We start from the raw sequence: 24,797 nt of genomic DNA on the forward strand, positions 1-24,797 counted from the left end.
AAATTAAACAAGTAAATATATGTGTCCTATGTAGTATCCTACGAGGCCAATTTGCATCCTACATGACATCTTATGTGTATTATGTCACGTAGGACGTGCGTGTATACTTGTTTGATTTCATACAAATTTAATTGTCTAGTTGTGCACACACAAAATTGGAGGACATTAATGTCAACTCGGCTAAAATTAAATAACATATTTATGTATTATGTCATTTTTATTAATAGGCAATCACATGCCAATGGAGTGTGGTTTCTTTATTACCTTTTCAGTTAATAGTTTATTTTATTTATTTTTAAATTTAAAATACTTTAACTAAAACTTTTATTTACTAGTTTCTTTGGTCTAAAATAATTATATTTGAATAATTTTTTATGGTCCAAAATGGGAGTATTCATGGGTCGAGTTCGGTTAAAATTTAAAATTAAATCAATTTAAACAATTTTTAAATTATTAAAGATCGAACCAAATTAAATATAATTAATATTCGTAGATTTGATTGTTGACAGTTTGATTCATTTTTAAGTTATTAATAAAAAATATATGCTTTGGAAAATTCAGTCACCTTCTTTAATTTGATGAAGGTGGTACCCCGTTCCGTCAATGTTACTTGCATTTTCATTCCTAATATCTTTAGGACTAATCAATGGCTACATTTAGCGCAATTCGTTTGACAAGATTAATCAATTCAAAATGAGAGAAAGCTTAATGAACCATGAGAACACACAAAAGCTCAAAGGTTTATTGTCTTTATAGTAATATAACAACCGCAAGTTGACCAGTCATATATCAACTTGCTACATATATACATAGTTTCAATCGTTCTTGCTCGATTTGTAAAATCAAGTTTTTGACAATGAAGTAAGTAGCAGCAGCAACTACATTGAGAAATCAGGAGGGGGATAAAGAGTTGGCAATGTCAATCACAAATCGGTACTTGACATCAGATTTTGCAAGTCGTTCCATGACCATATTGATGTTGTCCACTGAAATCAGCTCGATATCTGCACTAATGTTGTGCTAAGCACAAAAGTCCAACATTTCCTGCGTCTCTTTCATGCCTCCAATGCAACTTCCTCCAACAAACTTCCTACCTATTAGTATATATAATAACCAAATTTGCAAGATTTAAGTATGACGATCCTGCACTTATGATTGTTGAAAATTAAGGACAACATCTTGTTGTTGTTCGTTCTAAATCAGTGTGTCTTACCACCCAAAACTAAAGGGGAAATTGGAAGCTCCAGTGGCTTTACAGGCAATCCAACAGTGACAAGCTTACCATCCAACTTCAGTAAACTGAGAAAAGGAGCCAATGGATGAACCACAGCAATTGTGTCAATGATGTAATCCATGGTATTCGCAGCAGACTGCATAGACAACCACCAAAACAAAATGTCCATAAAACAACTAATTACCTTGAGCCAGTCGACACATAAATGCATTTTGTTTGTTGAAAAGAATCAAGAGATAGAAGTCGAGGGATCAAGTAGTTGGAAATAATTATGCAAATTAAACTTACAACGCAAACGGAAACCAGAAAACAAGCAACTAAGCTTAATGCTACAATTAAATATACAAACAATGCTTACTATATAGTGGAACCTCAACTAACTTGTGATTGAGCTACCTGAGGATTCATTTGTTTAGGATTTTAAAACTTTTCTTTACTTTCATTTCTTTTTCCACTTACGTACCTTCAATTTTGCAGGATCGCTACTTAAAACGAAAGTATCCGCACCAAGCTTCTTGATGGCCTCATCTTCCTTCTTTGGAGAGGTGCTGATGACAGTAACTTTTAACCCAAAAGCCTTTCCAATCTTCACAGCAATGTGACCAAGGCCACCCAATAATCCAGCAACACCCAAATGTTTGCCTGGTTCGGTCATACCATAGTACTTCATCGGGCTGTATACAGTACGTGATTCCAGCACATAATAAAGGTGCCCCAGCATCAGATGGTAGGTTTTCAGGAAATTGAAGAACGAAGTGCTGATGAACAACTATCATATCAGAGTAACCGCCATAGGTATTTGTACCATCATGGTCTGTGGAGTTGTAGGTAAATTTCATTTTGGGACAATAGTTCTCCAAGCTCTGTTCACAGATGTCACATGCTTGACAGGATCCTACGATCACCCCAACTCCAACTCGGTCACCAACCTTGAACTTATGGACACTACTGCCAACTGCTGTCACGAAACCAACAATTTCATGCCTGCACACAAATAAGTTATTTATGCTGTAATATAAGCTAAGACTAACACTTGTGACATTAAATTGAAATATTCATGACAAGTTCAAGATACTGTTGTAAACCATTTATTGAAGAACCAAAATGGAACATGCTAGTGGTCATCATTTAGTGACAATGAACTTGTAGTAAAGTAAACCTGAAATCATTTTCTCAAATTTTAGTTTCCCCGTGCCGGATAAATCTTTTGGGCCTCAACTAATATGGATTTGCCCTGCGTAAAGCCCATTATAGGGGGAAGCGCTCCCTATTAGGTGTTTTTTCATTCCCAAGGTTCAAACTCAAGACCTCAGTTAAGATTAGAGGGATAATATTCATCACACCACAATGCTTGGTGGTCTAAAATCTGATGTCTGTCAAGTATAATGAGAAGGAGCTCTAATGTGTAAATATTGGAGGAGGTAATGACTTCATTGATAAGCATATCCCCTGGATGCAATCAGCTCCAAAATGATTAGGGATTTGAAGACTCTGGGTGCACCAATATTATCTTAAGTTATTAACGGATAATGTAGTATTCGGTTGGTCACTAATGACTTGAACTATACTGAAAATACCAAATACAAATATATATGAAATATAAGCTCTAAGTTAATACTTGTACTTTACTTTGTTATAATATGAGTTGTAAGTATTTAAGATAATATGTAGATTTTAACCTTCTTAAAACATTTGTGTGTGATAGCTTAATGGCCAACGTGAGTTAGTTTTATTGAATGGTCATGAGTTCGAATCCATTCTTAAAAAAACAACAATGAATCCATTCTCTAAGAAAACAACAAAATAGGGTTCTAGCCGCGATAGAACCCTAGCTACATGGGTGAGTGTTTTGGCTTGTACTAGCAACCCAAGTGCATTTCTATGCTCCCCCGGTGCACTCTTAATTATATTTTAGTTTCTGCTAGTTTCTCAAGAGGGATATACTGTAACATCCGACAATTTAAAATGAATATGAAGAAGCTTGAAATTGGAAGTAGTCATTTTTGGAAAAATTCAGAATTTGGAAATTTGGCTAAGTTCAGAATCTGGAAATTTGGCTAAATTCAAAATCTGAAAATTTGGCTAAGTGTGGAAATCAGTGAGTTTTTGGCCAACTTTGAGCAGTCATAACTCCTAGCTCAGGATGAACCATGAGTAGTTCCAGTTATTTTTGGAAAGCCCTTGGAACGATCTTTCCAACTCCACCGAGTTTGCTTGATTACGAGTTCGTATGAGCGAGTTATGCCCTTTGAAAGTTGGGCAGTTGGCAGGGAGTCCGTCCGAAAATTTAAGGGCATTTTGGTCTTTTCACAAATTNNTATTTTTGGAAAGCCCTTGGAACGATCTTTCCAACTCCACCGAGTTTGCTCGATTATGAGTTCGTATGAGCGAGTTATGCCCTTTGAAAGTTGGGCAGTTGGCAGGGAGTCCGTCCGAAAATTTAAGGGCATTTTGGTCTTTTCACAAATTATTTCTTTTGAGGTTATATTGTTGTGTTAGGCTGATTGTGGATCATTTTTGTTCCATTTTAAAAGAGTAAGAGTTAGGGTTCTTGAGTGAAGAAGAGAAGAAGAGAAGAAGAGAAGAAGAGAAGAAGAAGAGGAGATCAAGGAGTTTTCGTCAAAGATCGTCGTGGAAATCGTCGGGGGTGATCCCTAATAGGTATGTGAGTCCATAGTGATGGGTTGATTCTTTCCCCCACACACCAAACTCATTTTATTATTGAGAAAAGATTGGTTGTGTTGTTTGGAGTTGTTGGTTGTATTGTTGATATTGTTAATTGTGTTGTTGAAGTCCCTTGTTGATTTGGGACATGATTTGGTTGTGTTTTTGAGTTGAATCTCTTGTATGTTGAGGGATTTTATGATCCTTAGTGTTGGTTGGTTCATACCCCCACACACCAACTCGTTTTTAATCCAAGAAAAGATTTATTTTGGTTGTTGAAGTTGCTGGTTGTGTTGTTGAAGTTCTTGCTGATTTGGGACAGGATTTAGTTGTGTTTTTGAGTGGAATCCACTGTATGTTGAGGGGTTTATGACCCCAAGTGTTTGGGAAAAGAACCTTTGAAGTTAAGAGGGTTTAGAGTTGGCAACATGAAGGAGAAAAGTCAGGCTGCTTTCAGGAAACTAGTCTGCGTTGCGGCTGTGTTCCCTCCGTGAACAAAATCTGTTTTGTTTTCAGAATTTAATTTCGAAATTCTTCTTAAGTTTAGTTGTCCTAAATTATTCCTAATCATCATGGGGTCCTTCCAAACACAAATCATTACCCTTGAATTCATAATCCAATTCAAGGAGAGTTAGTTCCAAGTCAAGTAAAGTTAGAAGTCAAGTGAAGTTAAGAGTTAAGCTTAGAAGTGAAGTAAGTCAAAGCAAGTTTTCAAAGTTCTTCAAGAGTCTTTAGTGAATGTTTTAGCTTCATTTTTTAAGACTTGAGTTTCAAGTCAAGTCAAAAGTATTGAGTTTCAAGTCAAGTCAAAAGTTAAAAGTTTCATGTTAAGTTAAGAGTTTCACATCAAGTCAAGAGTTCAAGTAAAGTAAAGAGTTTAAAGTTGAGTTCATTTCTCAAAGTTATTAGGGAACTATGTATTCCCAAAGAAGTTTTATAGAAATGTCTTTACATTTAAACAAGGTTGGAAACTGAGATTTCCAAAGAGCCTTTGGGATAGTTTTTTTTTGAGTAATTATCTCAATCAGCAGGAAGACATTTGTTTTAAAAACATAAGAGCCAGTACATTTTTGGGAGTAGTATCGAGCACCGAATTGGGGGAGCGCTCAAAGAACCCACAACCCCCATAGAACCATGTTAGCCACCATAGATAGAAAAGGATCATACTTTTTAGATGAATCCTTTTCATATTAGACTAGTGGATCCATTAGGCAGTTCAAGTCTTATACCTTTGGCCGGGTATAAGATGTTCTGGCAGCGTGAGGTCGATCGATGTATCATCACTATAGCTCTTATGTGATAGTTGTCGGTTAGAGAAACTCCCACATCAGTTATTGTATTTTTATACACAGAAATTATTGTATTTTATATACATCAGTTCAATTGTATTTCTATATACATCTCAGGCTTATTGTATCCTTGTATACACACATAGTTTATAGCATGTTTTAAACAGTCTTTCTTTATATCGCACTTGTTTTAAATTGCCTTATATTGAAAGAAGTCAGTCAGGTTCAGTTGAGTTGAGCAAGGTAAACTTTTCAGTTTCTTCCAAATTTCCTTCTAGCCTATGTTGCTTAGTTTTCCAGCTCGCATACTCGTACATTCCATGTACTGATGCCAGTTGGCCTGCATCGTCTTATGATGCAGATACAGGTACCCCGGATCAACATCCTGCACGTCATTGAGCCAACTGAGCACTCCAGAGTCAGTGGTGAGCCTCCTTGCATTCCGGAGGACTCAATTATTTTGTGTTCTTAGTTTTTGTTTTATTAGGATGTTGCGGGGTCTGTCCCAACATCCATCTCAGTATTTTAGAGGCTTCATAGACAGACAGTCCGTCAGTTAGTTTTGAGTCTCTCATCTATGTATAGATGTAAATATTCTATTTTGAGATTCGAGTTGCCTTTATGGCCATATTTTATAAGTTAAGTTGTTTTGTAATATTGCATTGCATTGAGTTATTCTGTTGGGTTAGGTTTCCACTGAGTTAAGAAAGCCAGGCCAAGGGTTCGCTTGGGGCCAGAAATGGTCTTCGGGTGCCGGTCCCGCCCAGGGTGTAGCTCGGGGCGTGACATATACATATGATTTTTTTCAAACTTAACGAGTGCACGTGCATTCCCACCTATACATGTGAGGTCGCCTCTACTCCAGTACATTGACTAGACTGGATTTGGCTCTCCTCCACTAGCCCATATGAAACTAATGAATGGGTTAGATTGATTTGCTAAAACCAATCTTTTTAACTACGGTCACCGACTTCTTTTTTCTCCATTACAACCCACTTTCTTCTTCTGCATTGAGTAATTCACCATCAATATTAGAAAGGGAAGAAGGGAAACTGTACTCAGGTTAACTTTTACACAATCAATTGAAGGAAAATGAAGAAATACCATCCTATCTTGTTCTCTATTTTTGACTTGAATAGAAAGGAAAAGGGAACTTTTTGGTTGCTGGAGAAAATGTAAAATTATGGGATTTTTACCAATATTTCTCCATTGATGAATCTCAATCAAAGTATAGTTTTTATTAATTTTTTCATCTTTCAACTTTATCCTCCTCTTCAGATATGAAAAAATGAAGAAATTATATCAAACCTAATTAATACACTGTTGTAATTCCAAATAAGCTTCAACTTATGCATTTGCTACATGAATTAAAACTAATGTTTTTAGCTTTTTAAAGGCTAGAAAATTTTTCTGGGTTGTAATTGACTAGATAAAGGACCATCAACTTTCATTCTTCCATACTTATTGGCCCGCCATGAAAGCAATTTCAGCATAAAATTTCACCTAAAACTTCAAATCTGAAAAGGTCGGAGGAACCACTCGTTCTGATTTGAGTTTTAACTTGCTGAAATTTTCAATTTTTGATAGATCTAAAAGGGAGAGGAGAGGCTTGAAGTCTAGTGGTGGAGAGATAAATAAAGATGGAGGTTAATATTTGATCATGATTAAAATGGTTGGTTTTATCAAATAAATCTGAACCATCTATTAATTTAAGGGACACTTGTAGCAATATTAACCCCCAATTGGAGGAACTTGACAAATTGGCTACTGGAGGGAAGCCAAATCCGACTAGACCTGCTACTAACTACACTTCAAGGACCTAACCATAAATCATGAACTAATCTAAATTATTTACATTTTGTAATCTACAGTTCTACACCAATAAAAAAGAGTTGCTTTAGTGTGTAACTGTTGATGTCACCTAATATATCAATATAGAAAGGGCAACTTAGTACTTACTTCTATCTAGCTGTTAAGAAGTAGTTAATCTGTTAGTTAGTTATTAAGTCAGTTAGTCAGCTACTGTGTAAATGAGTCAGTTGTGATTCATTATAAAAGGATCACACACAATGTATTTGAGATTAGATTGAATATAATTCTCTAATTAGTTTACTAGTTTCTGATCTCTCTACTTCCTCTTCTTCCTCTTAACTTTTCCTCTTCTCAAGGAATTCTGTATCAATTCATGAATAACAACATGGTATCAGAGCAACTACAATTGTTGAGTTAACCTGGCTAGTGGGACTACTGAAGGATCTTAGGTTAACCATCACACAACCCACCACAGAGTTTAGTGATAGCAAAGCTGCTCTACAAATAACAGTTAATCCTGTCTTCCATGAAAGGACAAAACACATTGAAATAGACTATCATTTTGTTAGAGAAAAAAATACAACAAGGTATGATAACTACTCAATACATTCATACCAAAGAACAATCAGCGGATCTGCTCACGAAAGAACTGCCCAAGGTTCAACATAAACATCTCAAGAACAAGCTAGGTGTTATCAACATATTCAACACACCTAACTTGAACGAGAGTGTTGATGTCAACTAACATATCAAAAAGAAAGGGCAGCTGAGTACTTACTTCTATCTAGATGTTAAGAAGTAGTTAATCGATTATTTAGTTATTAAGTCAGTTAGTCAGCTACTGTGTAAATGGGTCAGTTGTGACTCATTATAAAAGAATCACACACCTTGTATTTGAGATTAGATTGAATATAATTCTCTAATCAGTTTACTAGTTTATGATCTCTCAACTTCCTCTTAACTTCTACTATTCTTAAGGAATTCTGTATCAATTCATGAATAATAACAATAACTTCTCATCAAAATCTAAAACAATAAAGTTGAGCACACATAAGAAATTACCACCTTCCCTTTGGTGCAATAACAAAGGGGTTTAACGGACATAATAAGCACTTTTGCAACTAAAATGGCGTAATTTAGTTTGTGTCCCTTCCCCCAACTCCTTTTTGGATGGTGGTGGTGAGAAAGGAAGCAAACCTAAAATAAAAGAAAAGTTGAGCACTTAATGGTGAAATATTATTTGAAAGGATACTACAAGCTATGACCTTCATGCATAGGGTTTAGGCTAAATCAAGCCCTAGAAAGACCTCTTTTATTTTCTAGTTAGGAGAGAAGACCTATAAAAATGGAGACAAGATAAAAAAAACTTTTGATGTCAATCTTAGCTAGCATTCTAGTAGGATTGATAAACCAAACAGTCGTTGGACTTTTCAAAATGTAATTTTAGTCCCTAAGTTAATTTTTTGGTGCTTCAACTAAAATTCATCAAAGAGAAATTCTAGATCCTTTAGACAAAGCCTAAAAAGTGTCTACCTATCATTGGCATTTTCAAGCTAATATTGAAATGCCCTTGTGACGGGGCCTGAAAGGGATTGGTGTAGACATTCAACGTTTAGCTGTGAAGCACACTTCAAGTAAAATCTAGCACCCATTTCCTTTCATGACTCAAGAAGCGAAACATTTTTCAAATCTCCAAGAGGTTTCTGAACTCAAAAATTATGTGAACTGCTAGTCTTCTACCAATGAAGCGTCTAGCAGTGGAAACATATTGTTATTGACTTTGTTGGGAAACATTCGCTTTTTTTCTCCCATGATACCCTTTAATCATCTTTCACCAAGAAAAGAACAAGGTTAATTAACTTGGCCGAAATGTCAAAACACTTGTTTGTCTTATCCTTCTCCCATGTTTAAGTTGTTGGATTATAACCTAAATATTTTGTATATATGTTTGTATAGAACAATTGCATATAAGTATCTAGAAAGAAAAAAAGAAATACCAAAAAGTAGAGCTCCCTTATTCTTATAAATCATACTATCGCAAATCTTTTTAGTTGGATCATTTTGAATCATCATAATCAATAAGGCGAATGGAAATTAGCATAGCTTTGAGGACAGCCGGTGATCTTTTAACATCAAAGTGTATATAATAGTGTTGTAACATCAAATTAAAGTGGTGTTACCTAGGGATAATGGGGTATTTTGTGAATCCCCATTCATTCTTCAAAGTATGTAAGTCTGAGTGACATACTCCACAATAAAGTATCTTCACTGTAACATCATCATCACCATTTTCTCTGCCATCAATTCAAATAGGAATATATATATATATATATATATTCACAATTCTCGTTTCTTCTGGTCATAAACTAAAGAGTTAAAATAATTGGCTTTTTGTATAAAATAATTCAAAAAATTGTACTTGCTCAAAGGAGAATACAACATGCATGTTTATACTCATTGAATTCAAAGAATTGATCCTAAAAGGTCGTGATGCAGTCAACCTAAAATGAAGAAGGGAGAGAGAATTCCGGAGGGGTCCCTGGCTGCCCACCCAAAAGCTTTTTGTGCCTGCTCGTTCTCTCTTCTTTTAGCCATTTCTCTAAATCTCTCGATCTGTAAGTGTTGAAATTTAACTGATGACAACTTTGACTAATCCAAATTAAATCTTTCTCTAATTAATGATTAAGATTATTGGGGCGTAAAATGTAATTTTGTAGTAACACGAGAGAACCGGTTCTCCTTGTGGAGGGTGATAAATAAGTGTTGAAATTTAATTGATGACAAGTTTGACTAATCCAAGTTAAATCTTTTTCTAATTAATGATTAAGATTATTGGGGTGTAAAATGTAATTTTAAAAATTGTGAAATTCTTAAAACAATTTTAAAATCGTTAAATTCCTTTTCTCTTACAGTTAGCATTAATCCGTTTTTAAGTTAGTGTATTATTAAAACAAGGAACGATCAGCAGATGGTTGCCTGTAACTTATCCACCATATTATTTAAAGTTCGATGGTAGCCTGTGACATATCCACCATATTATTTGAAGTTAGACAATGGTTCATATTCATTGGTTAAGTAATGTTGCTTTACTAGTAGTAAAAGTTAATGTTTTAGTCTATATATGTTGGGGTAGCTCGAATGCGTTAAGCAATTTGTGGAGAACTTTTTAATATATATATGAGCAATATATTACAACAACTTTGAGTTCTATGTGACTACTAAATGTTATCTTGATTAGTGGATAAAAGAAGAGTATGTTCTGTGAGACTACTTATAAGTGTTATCCCGATTATTAGAACGATGACAAGTGGATCATGAAGGAACATTTTAATCTCTATCATCTAGAGTCTTAACCATGTCATAACATATATAAAAGTTTGTAAAGTGAAAAGGTGCACTTTGCCAATTTGTTCATAGTTTTGGATTGTGCCTATGGTTTTGCTTCAAAATTTTGTTTATATAAGATAACGTTACAAAGTTCCCATACATCATGATAGGTATTTGACATTTTTTATGAATTGAGCTAAATATACTAGGATCAAACTATGTACAATTTTCATCGATCATATTATACATTTTGCTTTCTTAAATGCGTTTTACAATTTTTTACTCCGAGGTTAAATTTTTTGTTTTATTATTAGATTATGAGAATGTCAAAGTAATTGTATTTTTCTCTCTTAATTACAGGGACAAGAACACAAATGGCGTTGAGGAAGAGTTTGAAGGCCTTTAATGTTTTCTTTTTATCATATATACAATGACATTGAACAATATTGGTAATATTGGATGTATACTTGAATTGAATTATTATTATACTCAAGATCCTCAAGAATGAGGATAAGAATTAAGAACTTATGAGAAGAAGAAGAGAGGAAAATATTATTGAATCAAAGTGTATAGAGTCAAGAAGACCTCTTACTTTCGTTAAGAATACAATGAGGGTATTTATAGTTAACTAATTTAACTACCTAAGTATATGGGCCATATTAGTGTATTGGGCCACAATTTGCATTGGGCTTTACAATGTCATTCTTTCCAACAGTCCCCCTCAAGCTAGGAGTGATAAACAGATTAAACATTCCTAGCTTGGACATAAGAACTTCATGTTGTAGCCTACTTAAACTTTTTGTAAGGATATCTGATGGCTGAACTTTGGTTGATATATATTCTGTTCTGACTAGTCCTTTCTGAATTTTTTCTCTTATAAAATGACAGTCAATGTCAATGTGTTTGGTTCTTTCATGGAATACTGGATTGGCAGCAATTTGGATTGCTGATTTGCTATCACTGTAAACACATACTGGAAGTTGTAGTTGCACTCCAAGATCTTTCATTAATCCAATTAACCAAGTTAGTTCTGACACAGTAGTTGCCATGCTTCTGTATTCTGCCTCTGCTGAGCTTCTCGAAATAGTATTTTGCTTCTTTGACTTCCATGAAATGAGTGAATCACCTAGTTTTACAATAAAGCCTGTAACTGATCTTCTTGTGACAGAGCATGATGCCCAATCAGCATCACAGAATGTTAATATTGTGTCCTTCTTGTTGCTAGACATGAGAATTCCTAAGCTAGGTTGTTGTTTGATATACCTAACTATTCTAAGAGTTGCTTCCATGTGTGATCTTTTTGGTTGCTGGAGAAACTGGCTAAGTGTTTGCACACTATATGCTATGTCAGGTCTTGTTACAGTTAAGTACAATAATTTTCCAATTAACCTCTGATAGCTTGCCTGATCTTCTATCACTTCATCTATTTCTTTAGTACTTGACTCATCTGCCTTCTTCTTCAAGTGTTCATCATACTCTTTAGTAGTTAACTTGACATTACTGTCCATGGGTGTAGCAGCTGGCCTTGCACCACTGAGTCCAGTCTCAGAGATCAATTCCAATGCATATTTTCTTTGATGCATTATAATTCCTGATTAAGCTCTTGCAAACTCTATTCCTAAGAAATACTTAAGTTCACCCAAATCCTTCATTTTGAAAGCTGTCTGTAGTGCATTTTTTGTTTCTTTGATTAGTTGTAGATTGTTTCCAGTGATGAGCATATCATCTACATATACCAACACAGCTGTTGGTATACAGTGAATGGTCATATTGACTCTGTACAAATTTGAACCTCAATAGTGCTTCTGATAATTTTTCATTCCACTGTCTCGGTGCCCGTTTCAGACCATATATATAAGGATTTCTTAAGTCTGCATACTTGTCTCAATCCCCCCTAACTTTGAAATCCTTGTGGCAAGTCCATATAGATTTCATCATATAGATCACCTTGAAGGAAGGCATTGTATACATCCATTTGATGTATGTGCCACCTTCAAGCAGCTGCAATAGCCAATATTGATCTAACAGTTACCGTTTTTACTACTGGACTTAATGTCTCTTGATAATCTATTCCCTCTTGCTGGCTGTAGCCTTTTGCTACAAGCCTGGCCTTATATCTTTCTATCTCCCCATTAGCCTTGTACTTAACTTTGTAAACCCATCTGCAGCCAATTGAAGTCTTGCCATGTGGTAGTTGCACTACCTCCCATGTGTTGTTCTGTTGTAAGGCATCTACCTCAGCTTTCATTGCTTCAATCCATTGTTTGTCTTTAACAACTTCTGCATATGTAGAGGGTTCAGTAACACTAGAAACAACAGAAATGAATGTAGCATACTTTGGATGAATATAATCATAAGATATATAATTTGACAGTGCATAAGGTGCATCATTGTCAATACTGAGAGATACAAACTCTTTCATCCAACAAGGTGGATGAGTTTCTCTAGTTGACCTTCTTATTGGTTGAGCTGCAGGATGTTGTTGCACGCTAGGTTGAGCTATAGTTTCAGCACTAGATTCACTTATAGATTGAGTTACAAATTGAACCACAAGTGGTACTGGTACATCTGAAGGAATGATGCTAGAAGTAGTAGAACCTTCTGACCTTGGAGCACCACTATTTAAACTTGTGATCTGCTGCAAACTTGCACTAGGATTAGCAGTAATAGGCAATAGAGGATCATTATTATTATTAAGTTCAGGTTGTAGAAAAATAGTGTGTGAACCTGTAGAAGCATTCGCAAAAGGAAAAATATTTTCCTTAAATTCCACATCCTTAGTGACAAAAAAACACTTGGTGGCTAGATCATATAAGATGTATCCCTTTTGAGTCTCATAATACCCCATGTGTATAGCATGTCTTGACCTAGATTGAATGTAATGACTTGAAAAGTTGACTTTGGTCAACCTTCTTGGAAGTCGTACTCAGATGAAAATTCTGACAGTTAGGTCAGCTTCGGAATATTGATTTTGGTATAGAACGACCTTTTGTTCACTTCCCGAGGCTTTAGATGGCAATTGTGGAATCTGGTTCAAAACGATACTGGGTGTGGGACCCACTTTTCATCGAAGCGTGCTCCAAATGGAAATTTCGCCTTCACCGTTGAGTCCGAAATATCATTTCCAATCAGATTCCATATAAGGTTTGTATTTTTCCGACTTCGAACGAGTCCGAAACATCAAAATTTAAGTTTGAAGGGTTGTAGAATTTTGACGCGGCGGTGACGTGGCAGAGCCACGTGACGACACGTGGCAGAGGAGTGAAATCTGGAAATTTCCATAATTTAAAAATGAAATTCGTCCAATTTTTTTTGTTCAACTTCAACTCAAGATTGCTCCTTCATTTTGAATCCAAATTAAGTGATTCAAAAGGTAAACTTCAAGAGAATTTCGAGGGGAATCTAGCGGTGATCTCGGAAACGCGAGGGGAGGTTTCGTTTGAGGTAAGAAATCAATTTTAGCCACTGCCANNATGTGCTTGAAATCTTATTGCCCTAGTCACTTCAAGGATGTGTCTTCATTTTCTCTCTGCAATCCCATTTTGTTGGGGTGTATAGGGGCAAGATTTTTGATGAATGATACCTAAGTTGGTAAATAATTCATGACACATAGAATTTACAAACTCTGTTCCATTGTCTGTTCTAACAATCTTAACATTTGCATCATATTGAGTTCTAACATGTATCAGAAAACATCAGATTTTTGCTTTAACAAAAATATCCAGGTAAACCTTGAAAAATCATCAACAACAGTTAAAAAAGACTTACAACCTTCATTAGTAGCAATTCTATAAGGACCCCAAACATCCATATGAACTAGATCAAAAAGCCTACTAGTAGTAGTAACACTTGGTGGAAAAGGAAGTCTAACTTGCTTAGCACAAGGACATACAGTGCATTTATTTAATGACTCTACTACGTTGGACATACTATTTGAAACTAGTTTAGTAAGAGTACTAGCAGACACATGACCCATCCTTTTGTGCCACATGTCAATATCTTCTGTAGGAACTACATTCGTAGTTGTCAGTCCACATTTAGCCACTTGAGCTTTAGGGATACGGAGTCCTGCCAGATAATAAAGACCTCCCACTTCTTTACCAATCTCCTTCACCTTTCCAGTGAAGAGATCCTGAAAGACACAAAAATCAGGGTGAAATTTCACTGATCAATTCAATTGTCTAGTAATCTTAGATACTGACAGTAGGCTAAACTTAAACTGAGGAACATAAAATACATTATGAATACTACTTCTAGATGATAGATTGTTGGATCCTATATGAGACCCTTTGGTTTGTTCACCATTTGGTAAAACAACATTTTTTGAACATTCAGGTTGTGCAAGTGTATTAGTGTCCAACACAGATAAATCAGGAGTCATATGATTTGTAGCCCCTGAGTCAATAATCCAATTAGGTGGATTACTTGTGACCAGCAAAGCACTACAATTACCTGAGTGTGCAACATTTATATGGCTTTGTTCTTACACTTGATTGGCCTGATTCTTGTCTAACATATGACAGATGTCCTCATATTGCGACTGAAGAGGGAACTCCATGTAGTGCATTTACTGGAACAGTAGAATAGTAGTTGTGCATTTGGTTCTGTAACGGAAACTGACTAGGTTGTTGGAGATATTCTCCTGATTGATGCCAGTCCTGAACTACCACATTGTGTGCTGCATTATAAGCAGAAGGACCTCCACCTCTTTTGTACTTAAACCTGTTGACTGCTTGACCCTGTGTACCCTCATATTTTCCATCTTGACCAAATTTAGGATGATCTTGTGGATATCCTATCAACTTGTAACAGTCCACCTTGTAATGTCCCTTAAATTTACAGTGATCACAGAAGGCATTAGGATTGTAATTTGGATTGTACTTTCTTTTAGGCCTTGAACTTTCATCTTTAGAGTACATGGCTAGTGCATCTGATTCACCCATACCTTGACTCTTATTTGTCGTTGCACTGAAAAGACCAGTTGAGTTAGATGCAATAGCCAATGTTCTTTGATTTTCATCACTCATTACCATAGCATAGGCTTGATTTACACTTGGAACAAGGTTAAGTAGTAGAATGTGACTTCTAACTTGAGAGTAAGACTCATTTATCCCCATTAGAAACTGATATAGTTTTTGCCTTTGAAGATAGACTACAAAATCCTTGGATCTCTCACAGTTACAGCTAGGAGCAGGGATCATAGAACTAAATTCATCCCATAGATCCTTCAACTTTGTGTAGTACTCAGATACCAACTGAGTGCCTTGAGTGCATGAGGCAATCTCTTGGTGAATGTTGAACGCCCTAGAACCATCAACCTTCTTAAATCTTTCTTTCAAGTCTTCCCATACGGCCTATGCATTCATAGCATAAACCACTCCTCCAATCAAATTGTTAGCCACAGAATTCATTAGCCATGACAATACCATAGCATTCACATGCTTCCATTGATGTCCTAGATTCTCAGGGAAGAATTCCTTCTTCCAAGTTCCATCAACCAACCCTAATTTATTCCTTCCAAGTAATGCAATCCTCATAGATCTACTCCACACAATATAGTTCTCATTACCTTTCAACTGAAATGAGATAATTGACGCCCCACTCACATCTGTGGACTGTAGATACAACGGATGATTGTAATCAATCATATTATTCACTCCTCTAGTAGTAGTAGTATTAACTCCTTCAGTAGTAGTGCTAGTGTTTTCATTCCCTTCAATTGCCATTTTTCTGTTTCTAAGATTTTAACAACTTTGTTCTCAAGATATACACACAAATTTATGTATCTAGACTTATCACAAGCACCTTGCAAGCGATTTTTTCCAGAGTTCTTTGATTCTACTATCTTTCGATGCAACTGAATTTAGCAATTGCTAAAAGTATGATTTGAACACAATGTAGCGCAATCGAATTTGACAATTACTAATTGAATTTGACAATTACTGCAACTACGCAATTAAATTTCTATGATTTGTTAATTGAAACTCATCTGAGATTGCACAATGTAGTTGTTGTGACTCGAGGATTTCAGATCTCAATTCTTCGATTGAAAATTGCTTCTTCCTCCCACAGTCGCTGATCGTCTGCTCTGATACCATGAACTGAATTATTATTATACTCAAGATCCTCAAGAATGAGGATAAGAATTAAGAACTTATGAGAAGAAGAAGAGAGGAAAATATTATTGAATCAAAGTGTATAGAGTCAAGAAGACCTCTTACTTTCGTTAAGAATACAATGAGGGTATTTATAGTTAACTAATTTAACTACCCAAGTATATGGGCCATATTAGTGTAGTGGGCCACAATTTGCATTGGGCCTTACAATGGCATTCTTTCCAACAATACTAAATAATACTGGATGCATTTAATATTTGTAAGCAATTTTNTTTCCAAATTTCAAGCTTCTTCATATTCATTTTTAAATTGTCGGATGTTACAACTAGTTGGTGAGGATTTTAGTATCCCCTAAAGCTCATTCTATTGCAGAGATAAGAGCTGCCACTAAATGTATATCACTATTGTGGCAACTTATGTCGCCACGTCAAGTCATTTTCAGTAGCGATAAGAGTTGCCACTAAACGTAAAATTCTATAGTGGCGACCCTGTTCGTCACTAAAAGTCAATTTTCAGTGGCAACTAACTAAACGTAATAGTACCTGGTTAAGTTTAGGTGTGTCGCCATGAGATTTCGGGTATAGTTCATGGAGGTACTTATGCATTATCCCACCATCTTTGATGAAGGTGTTAATCCATTACATCAATGTTGTTTTTTCATTCCTAATATCTTTAGGACTAATCAATTCAAGATAGCTCTAGCAAAATAAGACAACGCTTAATGAACCATGAGAACGCACAGAAGCTCAAAGGTTTATTGTCTTAATAGTAATAACTGCAGCAAGCTGACTAGTCATTTATCAACTTGCTACATAGTTTCAATCATATGTTGCTCGATTTGTAAAATCAAGTTTTTGGTAAATGAGGGAAGAAGCAGCAGCAACTACATTGAACAATCAGGTGGGGATAAAGAGTTGGCAATGTCAATCACAAATCGGTACTTGACATCAGATTTTGCAAGTCGTTCCATGGCCGTATTGATGTTGTCCACTGAAATCAGCTCGATATCTGCAGTAATGTTGTGCTTTGCACAAAAGTCCAACATTTCCTGCGTCTCTTTCATGCCTCCGATGTCACTTCCTCCAACAAGCTTCCTACCTGTTAGTTTAATAACCAAATTTGCAAGATTAATTATATACGATCTTGCACTTACAATGGCTGAAAACTAAAAGTAACATCTTGTTGTTGTTCCAAATCAGTGTGGCTTACCCAAAACCAAAGGGAATATTGGAAGCTCCAGTGGCTTTTCAGGCAATCCAACAGTGATAAGCTTACCATCCATCTTCAGTAAATTGAGCAACGGAGCCAAGGGATGAACCGCAGCAATGGTGTCAATAATGTAATCCATGGTATTCACAGCAGCCTTCATAGACAACCACCAAAACAAAATGTCCATAAAACAACTTTGCTTGAATCAGTCCACACATAAATGCATATTGTTCGTTGCAAAAATTCAAGAGTTAGAAAGACAAGGGATCTAGTAGTTGGGAGCTAAGATTAGTAGTTTGAAATAATTATGCAAAGTTATCTTACAATGCGAACGGAAACCAGAAAACAAGCAACTAAGCTTAATGGTACAATTTAAATACACAAACAGTGCTTACTATATAGCGGGGCCCCCACTAACTTGTGATTGAGCTACCTGAAGATTCATATAGTCCACCTCAACTAATTTGGTATTGATGCATAGTTGTTATAAAATGCTTATGATCATCTCCAATACTGTATCTATTCTAGTTGATTCATCAAGAACTTTATTTCCAATTTTTTGTTGCAATGATGTTAAAGATTTCTTAACAAAACCTTGGTGACTTAAATGTTGTCATATAAACATTCACAACTTTGCTAAACTGCTTTCTTAATCATCTGAAGAACATTACTTGTTTAGGATTTTTGAACTTTTTACTTTCATTTCTTTTTCCACTTACGTACCTTCAATTTTGCAGGATCACTACTTAAAACGAAAGTATCCGCACCAAGCTTCGCGTGGCCTCATCTTCCTTCTTTGGAGAGATGCTGATGACAGTAACTTTTAACCCAAAGGCCTTTCCAATCTTCACAGAAATGTGACCAAGGCCACCTAATCCAGCAACACCCAAATGCTTGCCTAGTTCAGTCATACCATAGTACTTCATCGGGCTGTATACAGTGATTCCAGCACATAATAAAGGTGCCCCAGTATCAGACGGTAGGTTTTCAGGAAATTGAAGAACAAAGTGCTGATGAACAACTATCATATCAGAGTAACCGCCATAGGTATTTGCACCATCATGATCTGTGGAGTTGTAGGTAAATATCACTTTGGGACAATAGTTCTCCAAGCTCTGTTCACAGATGTCACATGCTTGACAAGAGCCTACAATCACCCCAACTCCAACTCTGTCACCAACCTTGAACTTATGGACTCTACTGCCAACTGCTGTCACGAGACCAACAATTTCATGCCTGCACACAAATAAGTTATTTATGCTGTAATATAATCTAAAACTAATACTTCTGACATTAAGTTGGAAAGATTCAAGATATTGTTGACTACCTATCGTACTATTCAGAGTGATTCTAAAACTGGTAAACCATTGATTGAAGAACCAAAATGTAACATGCTAGTGTTCATCTAGTCAATTTTTCCTGAATTTCATGTAATGGTGATTTGATAATGTGTGATTCAAATCTGGATACCAGAGAACAGGCAGAAGTACTTCTAACTAGGACTAAGAACAGACAGAAATTTCTAAAAAACACTATTTAGTAACAGTGAACTTGTAATGAAGTAAACCTGAAATAATTTTGTCAAATTTCAGTGCTCAGTAAATCTTTGGGGCCTCAACTAATCTGGATTCATTAAAGGGGGAACTTCTCCCTACTAGGTGTTTTATCATTCCCAGGGTTCAAACTCGAGATTGCAGTTAAGATTGGAGGGATAATATCCATTGCACCTGAAATCTGATGTCGCTCTAATGTGTAATGATTTCATTGATAAGCATCCCCTGGATGCAATCAGTTCCAAAAGGATTAGCTCCAGTACATTGACTAGACCTGCTACTAACTACACTTAATGGTGAACAATGTTATTAGGTATCTAACTAAATTCACCTACTCCTTGTGATTATCAATTGCTTTCCGATCCGCACTGCAACTATGTCTTTCAGGTTTCATAAGGATAAAAAAGAAACAGGATTAAAGAGAACTTTATGAATTAAATTCTACTCTTCTCCCGTGTCTGTTAGATTATAACTTAAATAAGTTTGTATGACTCATATATATGTACAAAAAAAAAAAAAAAGTACAAAACATTTGAAAGAGAACTAAAACTAAGCATAGTTTTGAAGACAATTGCTGATATTTTAACATGAAATTGAAGTGGTGTTACCCAGGGAGAATGGGGTATTTTGTGAATCCCCATTCATTCTTCAAAATATGCAAATCTGAGTGACATACTCCACAATAAAGTATCTTCACTGTAACATCACCATCACCATTTTCTCTGCCATCAATTCAAACAGAAAAACATATATAAAAAATTCACAATTTTCATTTCTTTTGGTCATAAATCAAAGAGTTAAAACAATTGGCTTTTTGTATAAAATAATTTTATTTTATTTTTTGAAAAAAAATGTAATAGCTCCAAAGCGAATACAACATGCATGTTTATAATTATACTCATTCTAATGGGTTGCGATTCAGGCAAGCTATAATGAAGAAGATACCTGCGGGAGAAATGGAAGGGAGATAGAATTCCGGAAGGGTCCCTGGCAGCCCAGCCAAAAGCTTTTTGTGCCTGCTCATTCTCTGCTCTTTTCGCCATTTATCAAATTCTCTGTATTCTCTGTCTGTGTCTGTCAGTGGCGAAGGAACTTGTAATAACACACTGCTTGCCCCACTTTTTGAAAGGCAATTCTGAGAAATGGAATACATTCTGTGAATCCCCACTCCTCTCCACTACAAGTTTTTTTCCATATTTGCACAAGTGCTAAGGAAAGAAATCCACTCCTTTGATAACAAAATAATTGACATTCCCATAAAATTAAAGTTTTGTTTGGATATGTAAGTTGATAATCTAGCATTTCTCATATTAATAATCAACTAAATTAAAAAGTTCAAAACCATTTAAATTTCGTACAATCTTTGAATTTTAAACTTTGTTATTTTTTACGAATTTTATGTAAAGTTGTTGTTCTAAATATTTTGGTAATATAGATTAGATAACAATCTTAAAGAAATTGTTTTTTATTATTAGTAATGTGTATTATTGTTTGGAAACTAAAATATTAATGGTTTTCTACTCCGTTTGAAATTTAATGGTGTCTGGATTTTTGGATACTAATAATCTTCTAATTTTGTACTCCTTTGATTTGAAAAATATAAAAACTTTACCGAAAGAATCAGACTGTGTATTTGATTCAAAGAATATAAAAATTTCATCAATTTGTTAAATATTAAGTGTGAATTAATATATCAACTCGAAGAATATAAAAATTTGTTGGAATATTAAAGTTCATACTTGAACAACGATTTGAAGAAATATAAAAACCTCGTTGTTGTTGTTGTGACAAGTTTGCAACTCTGTTTATTGCTTACTGAATCAGTTTGTCAATTTTGACAATGAAAAAATGGCAATTGAAAGCACAACTACATATGTGACTGTTGCGGCACCAAGTCGAACTTTTGTGCCACAGACGGAAAAATCGGAAAAATTCTCTGCAGAGAACTTCAAAGCATGGAAACAAAGGGTATTTTTTAGCTTAACACACTTGGTATGCAAAAGTTTACCGATGAAAAATATTCAGTGCCTACCGCTGATATGCTAGTCATGCATGTTTATACTCATTAAATTCAAAGAACTGTATTCTAAAGGGATGAGATATTGTAGTCAACCTATAATGAAGAAGGTCCTTGCGGGAGAAATGGAAGGCAGCCCACCCAAAAGCTTTTTGTGCCTGCTCATTCTTTCCTCTTTTAGCCATTTCTCTAAATCTCTCAGTCTAAGTAGGAACATGAGAGACTGAGAGAATTGAGTGTAGGGTGATAAATAAGTGTTGAAATTTAAACTGATGACAAGTTTGACTAATTCAAGTTAAATCATTTTCTAATTAATGATTAAGATTATTGGGGCGTAAAATGTAATTTTGTAGTAACACAAGAGAATTGAGTTTCTCTCGTGGAGGGCCATAAAGAAGTGTTGAAATTTAAACCGATGACAAGTTTGACTAACCCAAATTAAATCCTTTATTTATTATAAATATTTGTCTTCATAATTTATATCTAATTACCTATTTCAATTGTCATGCTTAATATTCATGGCTTTCATGCTTTTCATATTCATAACCTTCAAATATTTAATTTAAAACTTTAAGATGTCCTTTGGTATTCCTCTAATTTTATCTATTTAAATTCATCTTTTTGTTTCATGTAACTCACATCCAAAATTATCCTTTTCATTTTATAGTTAAAATAGTGAAGCCATCAACATCTAAAGTATATGATATATCTACCTTAGTCTGATTATATATCACTTTACGAAAATGAAGTGATTTTTCTATTTGATTCATGCTTTAGTTTGACTCAATGGAGAAGACTTTTGAATTTTGATTGGCTATGAGAGAAGATGTCGACAAAAACTATGAAAATTATGTATCAATTTTGTGTTTCTTTTTTCTGTTTATATATTGTTATGATTAAAGTCTTAAGAAGGATGCGTATGCTATTTTTTTCTTCTATGTTTATTTTTTATATTTTTCTCTAGTAGCCTTTTTAAATTTAATTTTCTATAAAAAATTTTTATTATCATAACATTTATTTGAGATTGTTGCATTTTAGTATTCATTACACGCATGTTTTCATTGAATTCTAATCGTCCTAACGAATTTATATAATATTGCATGGGACACACGTGTCCAGAAACTAGTATTATTAAAAATGGGAACAATCTAAGTCAAAAGTTGAATTACGAAAATACCCCTTACTCTATTAATTTATTTTCTTAAAATCATTCTAAAAAATTATTTTTCCATTTAAAATCAACTTCATAACTACACCTCTTCATTTTCCTAACTTATCATCTTATGATCATAAATAAAGAATAAATAATAAATAATAATAATAATAATAATTTATTAAAAGTAGAAAGCTCAAAAATTTAAAGTTGGATTACCATTTTACTCCTATACTAAATTAAAAATTTATTAAATATTTTAATAATTAAATATTAAATAATAATCATAAATTAATTTGTCATTTTTCCTTCACATAAAAAAGAGAAATAAAACTTCTATTAAATTAGTAAATATATTAAGCATATATATAAGTGGAATCAAAATATTTTAAAAATTAAATTATCAAAATGTCCATAGAATATTGAATGACACTAATATCCTTCAATCAAATATTATTCCTACAAGAATATAAATATATATACACTAGTTCAATACATTAGACTATTGAATATATATACACGAACAAATCCATTAATAGTTTGTCATTTATTTAACTCCTATTTATGTTTTTTTTCTTTCTAAACGTAAGTCTATCTTCTAATAAATATAAATAAATAATAATATAGCAAATGAATGACCTAGATAAATTAAACGACATGGAGTTATGTGTATTCAGTTTCTGTAAATGCTAATGCAAAAAGTAAAACATCTCTTTGTAGTAATAAACATATGGAGAATTGGAAAAGTTACTTTGGTATATTCAGTGGAGTAATTCTTTTGATCAAATCATACAATATATATTCATTTACTAAATGCTATATATTGTGCATATATAGTGAAAAATCACAAGACAACTATTCCAATTCATCAAATTATTAGATTATCAATCCTACTTTGTGTAGATGACATTTTTTCATATTCATTTTGTGTTTGTATCTTTCTTTTCTACTTCAACTTATGTGCTCTTTTTTATTCTATTCACATTAAAAGTTATTGTCTTTAATTTGACTTATTCATATATATTTTCTGATTAGTTGAAAGTTCATCTTACTTGGGTACGCAAATGTTTGTATCATAGCTATTTCACCTCTTGCAACATAGAAATTTGTCATGAAAATATCAAATCATGTAAGATTACTTTCTTTTTAATTATAACTTCTTGGAGTATCATGAAACTATATGTTCTTGTTTATGTAAATTTTGGTTAAGAATCAATTTACCTAATTTAACTAATATTTTTTTTGTTAAATTCACAGATGATAGAACTAATAATTTTGAATTGGGCAAGGGGTACACATACCTATAATAATTATGATTTATATACATTGATTAGATATTTGAGCAATTATTATTTTTATCACTAATAATAACTATTTATTTTGTAGGTGTACACCAAAAAAATTGACAATGATTCACTAGCTATCATAAGAAAGGTATGTGTTGATCGAATTTATGTGCAATTTTTACAAAGCACAATTCACATTCGGTAACAACTTCTTGACCTGTATGTGATTGTAATAAGGTGGAGGCTACAATTTTTTAGAAAGAAGGCAAAAAATTTAGAACATGAAATATTTTGAACCAATAAGCGACACTTAAATTATGTGTTGTGACATATTAAAAAAAACGTTTATCAAGTTGAATACTTGATATATTAAAAAAAATACATAATTAAAATTGTTCAAATATTACTTTATAACAATATATCAGCATGATGTACCTTCTACTGTTAATAATCTTGATTGAATTGACTCACCATTCATTGGTTTGAGCCAGAGGCGTATGTACATGAAGGGGAGGGGGTTCACATGCACCCATCCTCCCCTTCCTAACCCCTATATAATACTACTATTTTTCTAATTATTTTTTAAAATTTGTATTGGTGAACCCAAGGTTAAAAAGAATACTCTAGTATATTGATAAGTAAGTACAAATAGAGGGGGCATAACTTATAGATTTGTGGTTCAAATTTTTCTATCCACATTAACATTTTTAATTTTTAATTAATATAACAAAATGTGCCACTTTTCATAGATCTTTTTAATAATTTATAAATAAAAAGAGGTTCAATTACCCATATTTTTAGGTTGCATTAGTTATGTCTAGACCGTAAGCTAGAAGTGTCAATAAAGTCAAATTATATTTTTTACTTTCTTTTTCTCCTTTCCTTCTTTATTTAGATGTTTTTCTTATTTATTTTTTTTAACTTTTTCTTTTGACTTTTCAAAGCCCTAAACTAAAAGGTAAAAAGGAGTAAAGACATCATATTGTTATTCTTTTGGCTTCATTCCACATTTCCATTTTGTTGTTCATGGTGAAGTAGAAGTGAGATTTGAGAACAAGTAACAAGGTATGTGTAATGACCCTCCAGGTCATTTTTAAATTAAAGAATTATTTCCCTCGTATAAAGCATTCCTGTAGC

At 34.0% G+C, this 24,797-nt stretch overlaps 1 protein-coding gene and 1 pseudogene across 1 annotated transcript; both read right to left on the bottom strand.

The window, feature by feature from the left end:
* Positions 1-891: 891 nt before the first annotated feature.
* On the bottom strand, positions 892-9,597 carry LOC125857527 (probable mannitol dehydrogenase; annotated as a pseudogene).
* Positions 9,598-17,211: 7,614 nt separating this feature from the next.
* Positions 17,212-20,311, bottom strand: LOC125857512 (probable cinnamyl alcohol dehydrogenase 9). Its single transcript, XM_049537116.1, is given in 6 exon segments — positions 17,212-17,540; positions 17,652-17,805; positions 18,375-18,427; positions 18,430-18,887; positions 19,813-19,926; positions 20,150-20,311. Coding segments are annotated over 6 exon segments (1,092 nt in total). The 5' UTR covers positions 20,248-20,311; the 3' UTR covers positions 17,212-17,325.
* Between the last annotated feature and the right edge of the window lie 4,486 nt (positions 20,312-24,797).

This window comes from Solanum stenotomum, chromosome 3, assembly GCF_019186545.1.
Source record: "Solanum stenotomum isolate F172 chromosome 3, ASM1918654v1, whole genome shotgun sequence".
In the NCBI taxonomy this organism is placed as follows: Eukaryota; Viridiplantae; Streptophyta; class Magnoliopsida; order Solanales; family Solanaceae; genus Solanum; species Solanum stenotomum.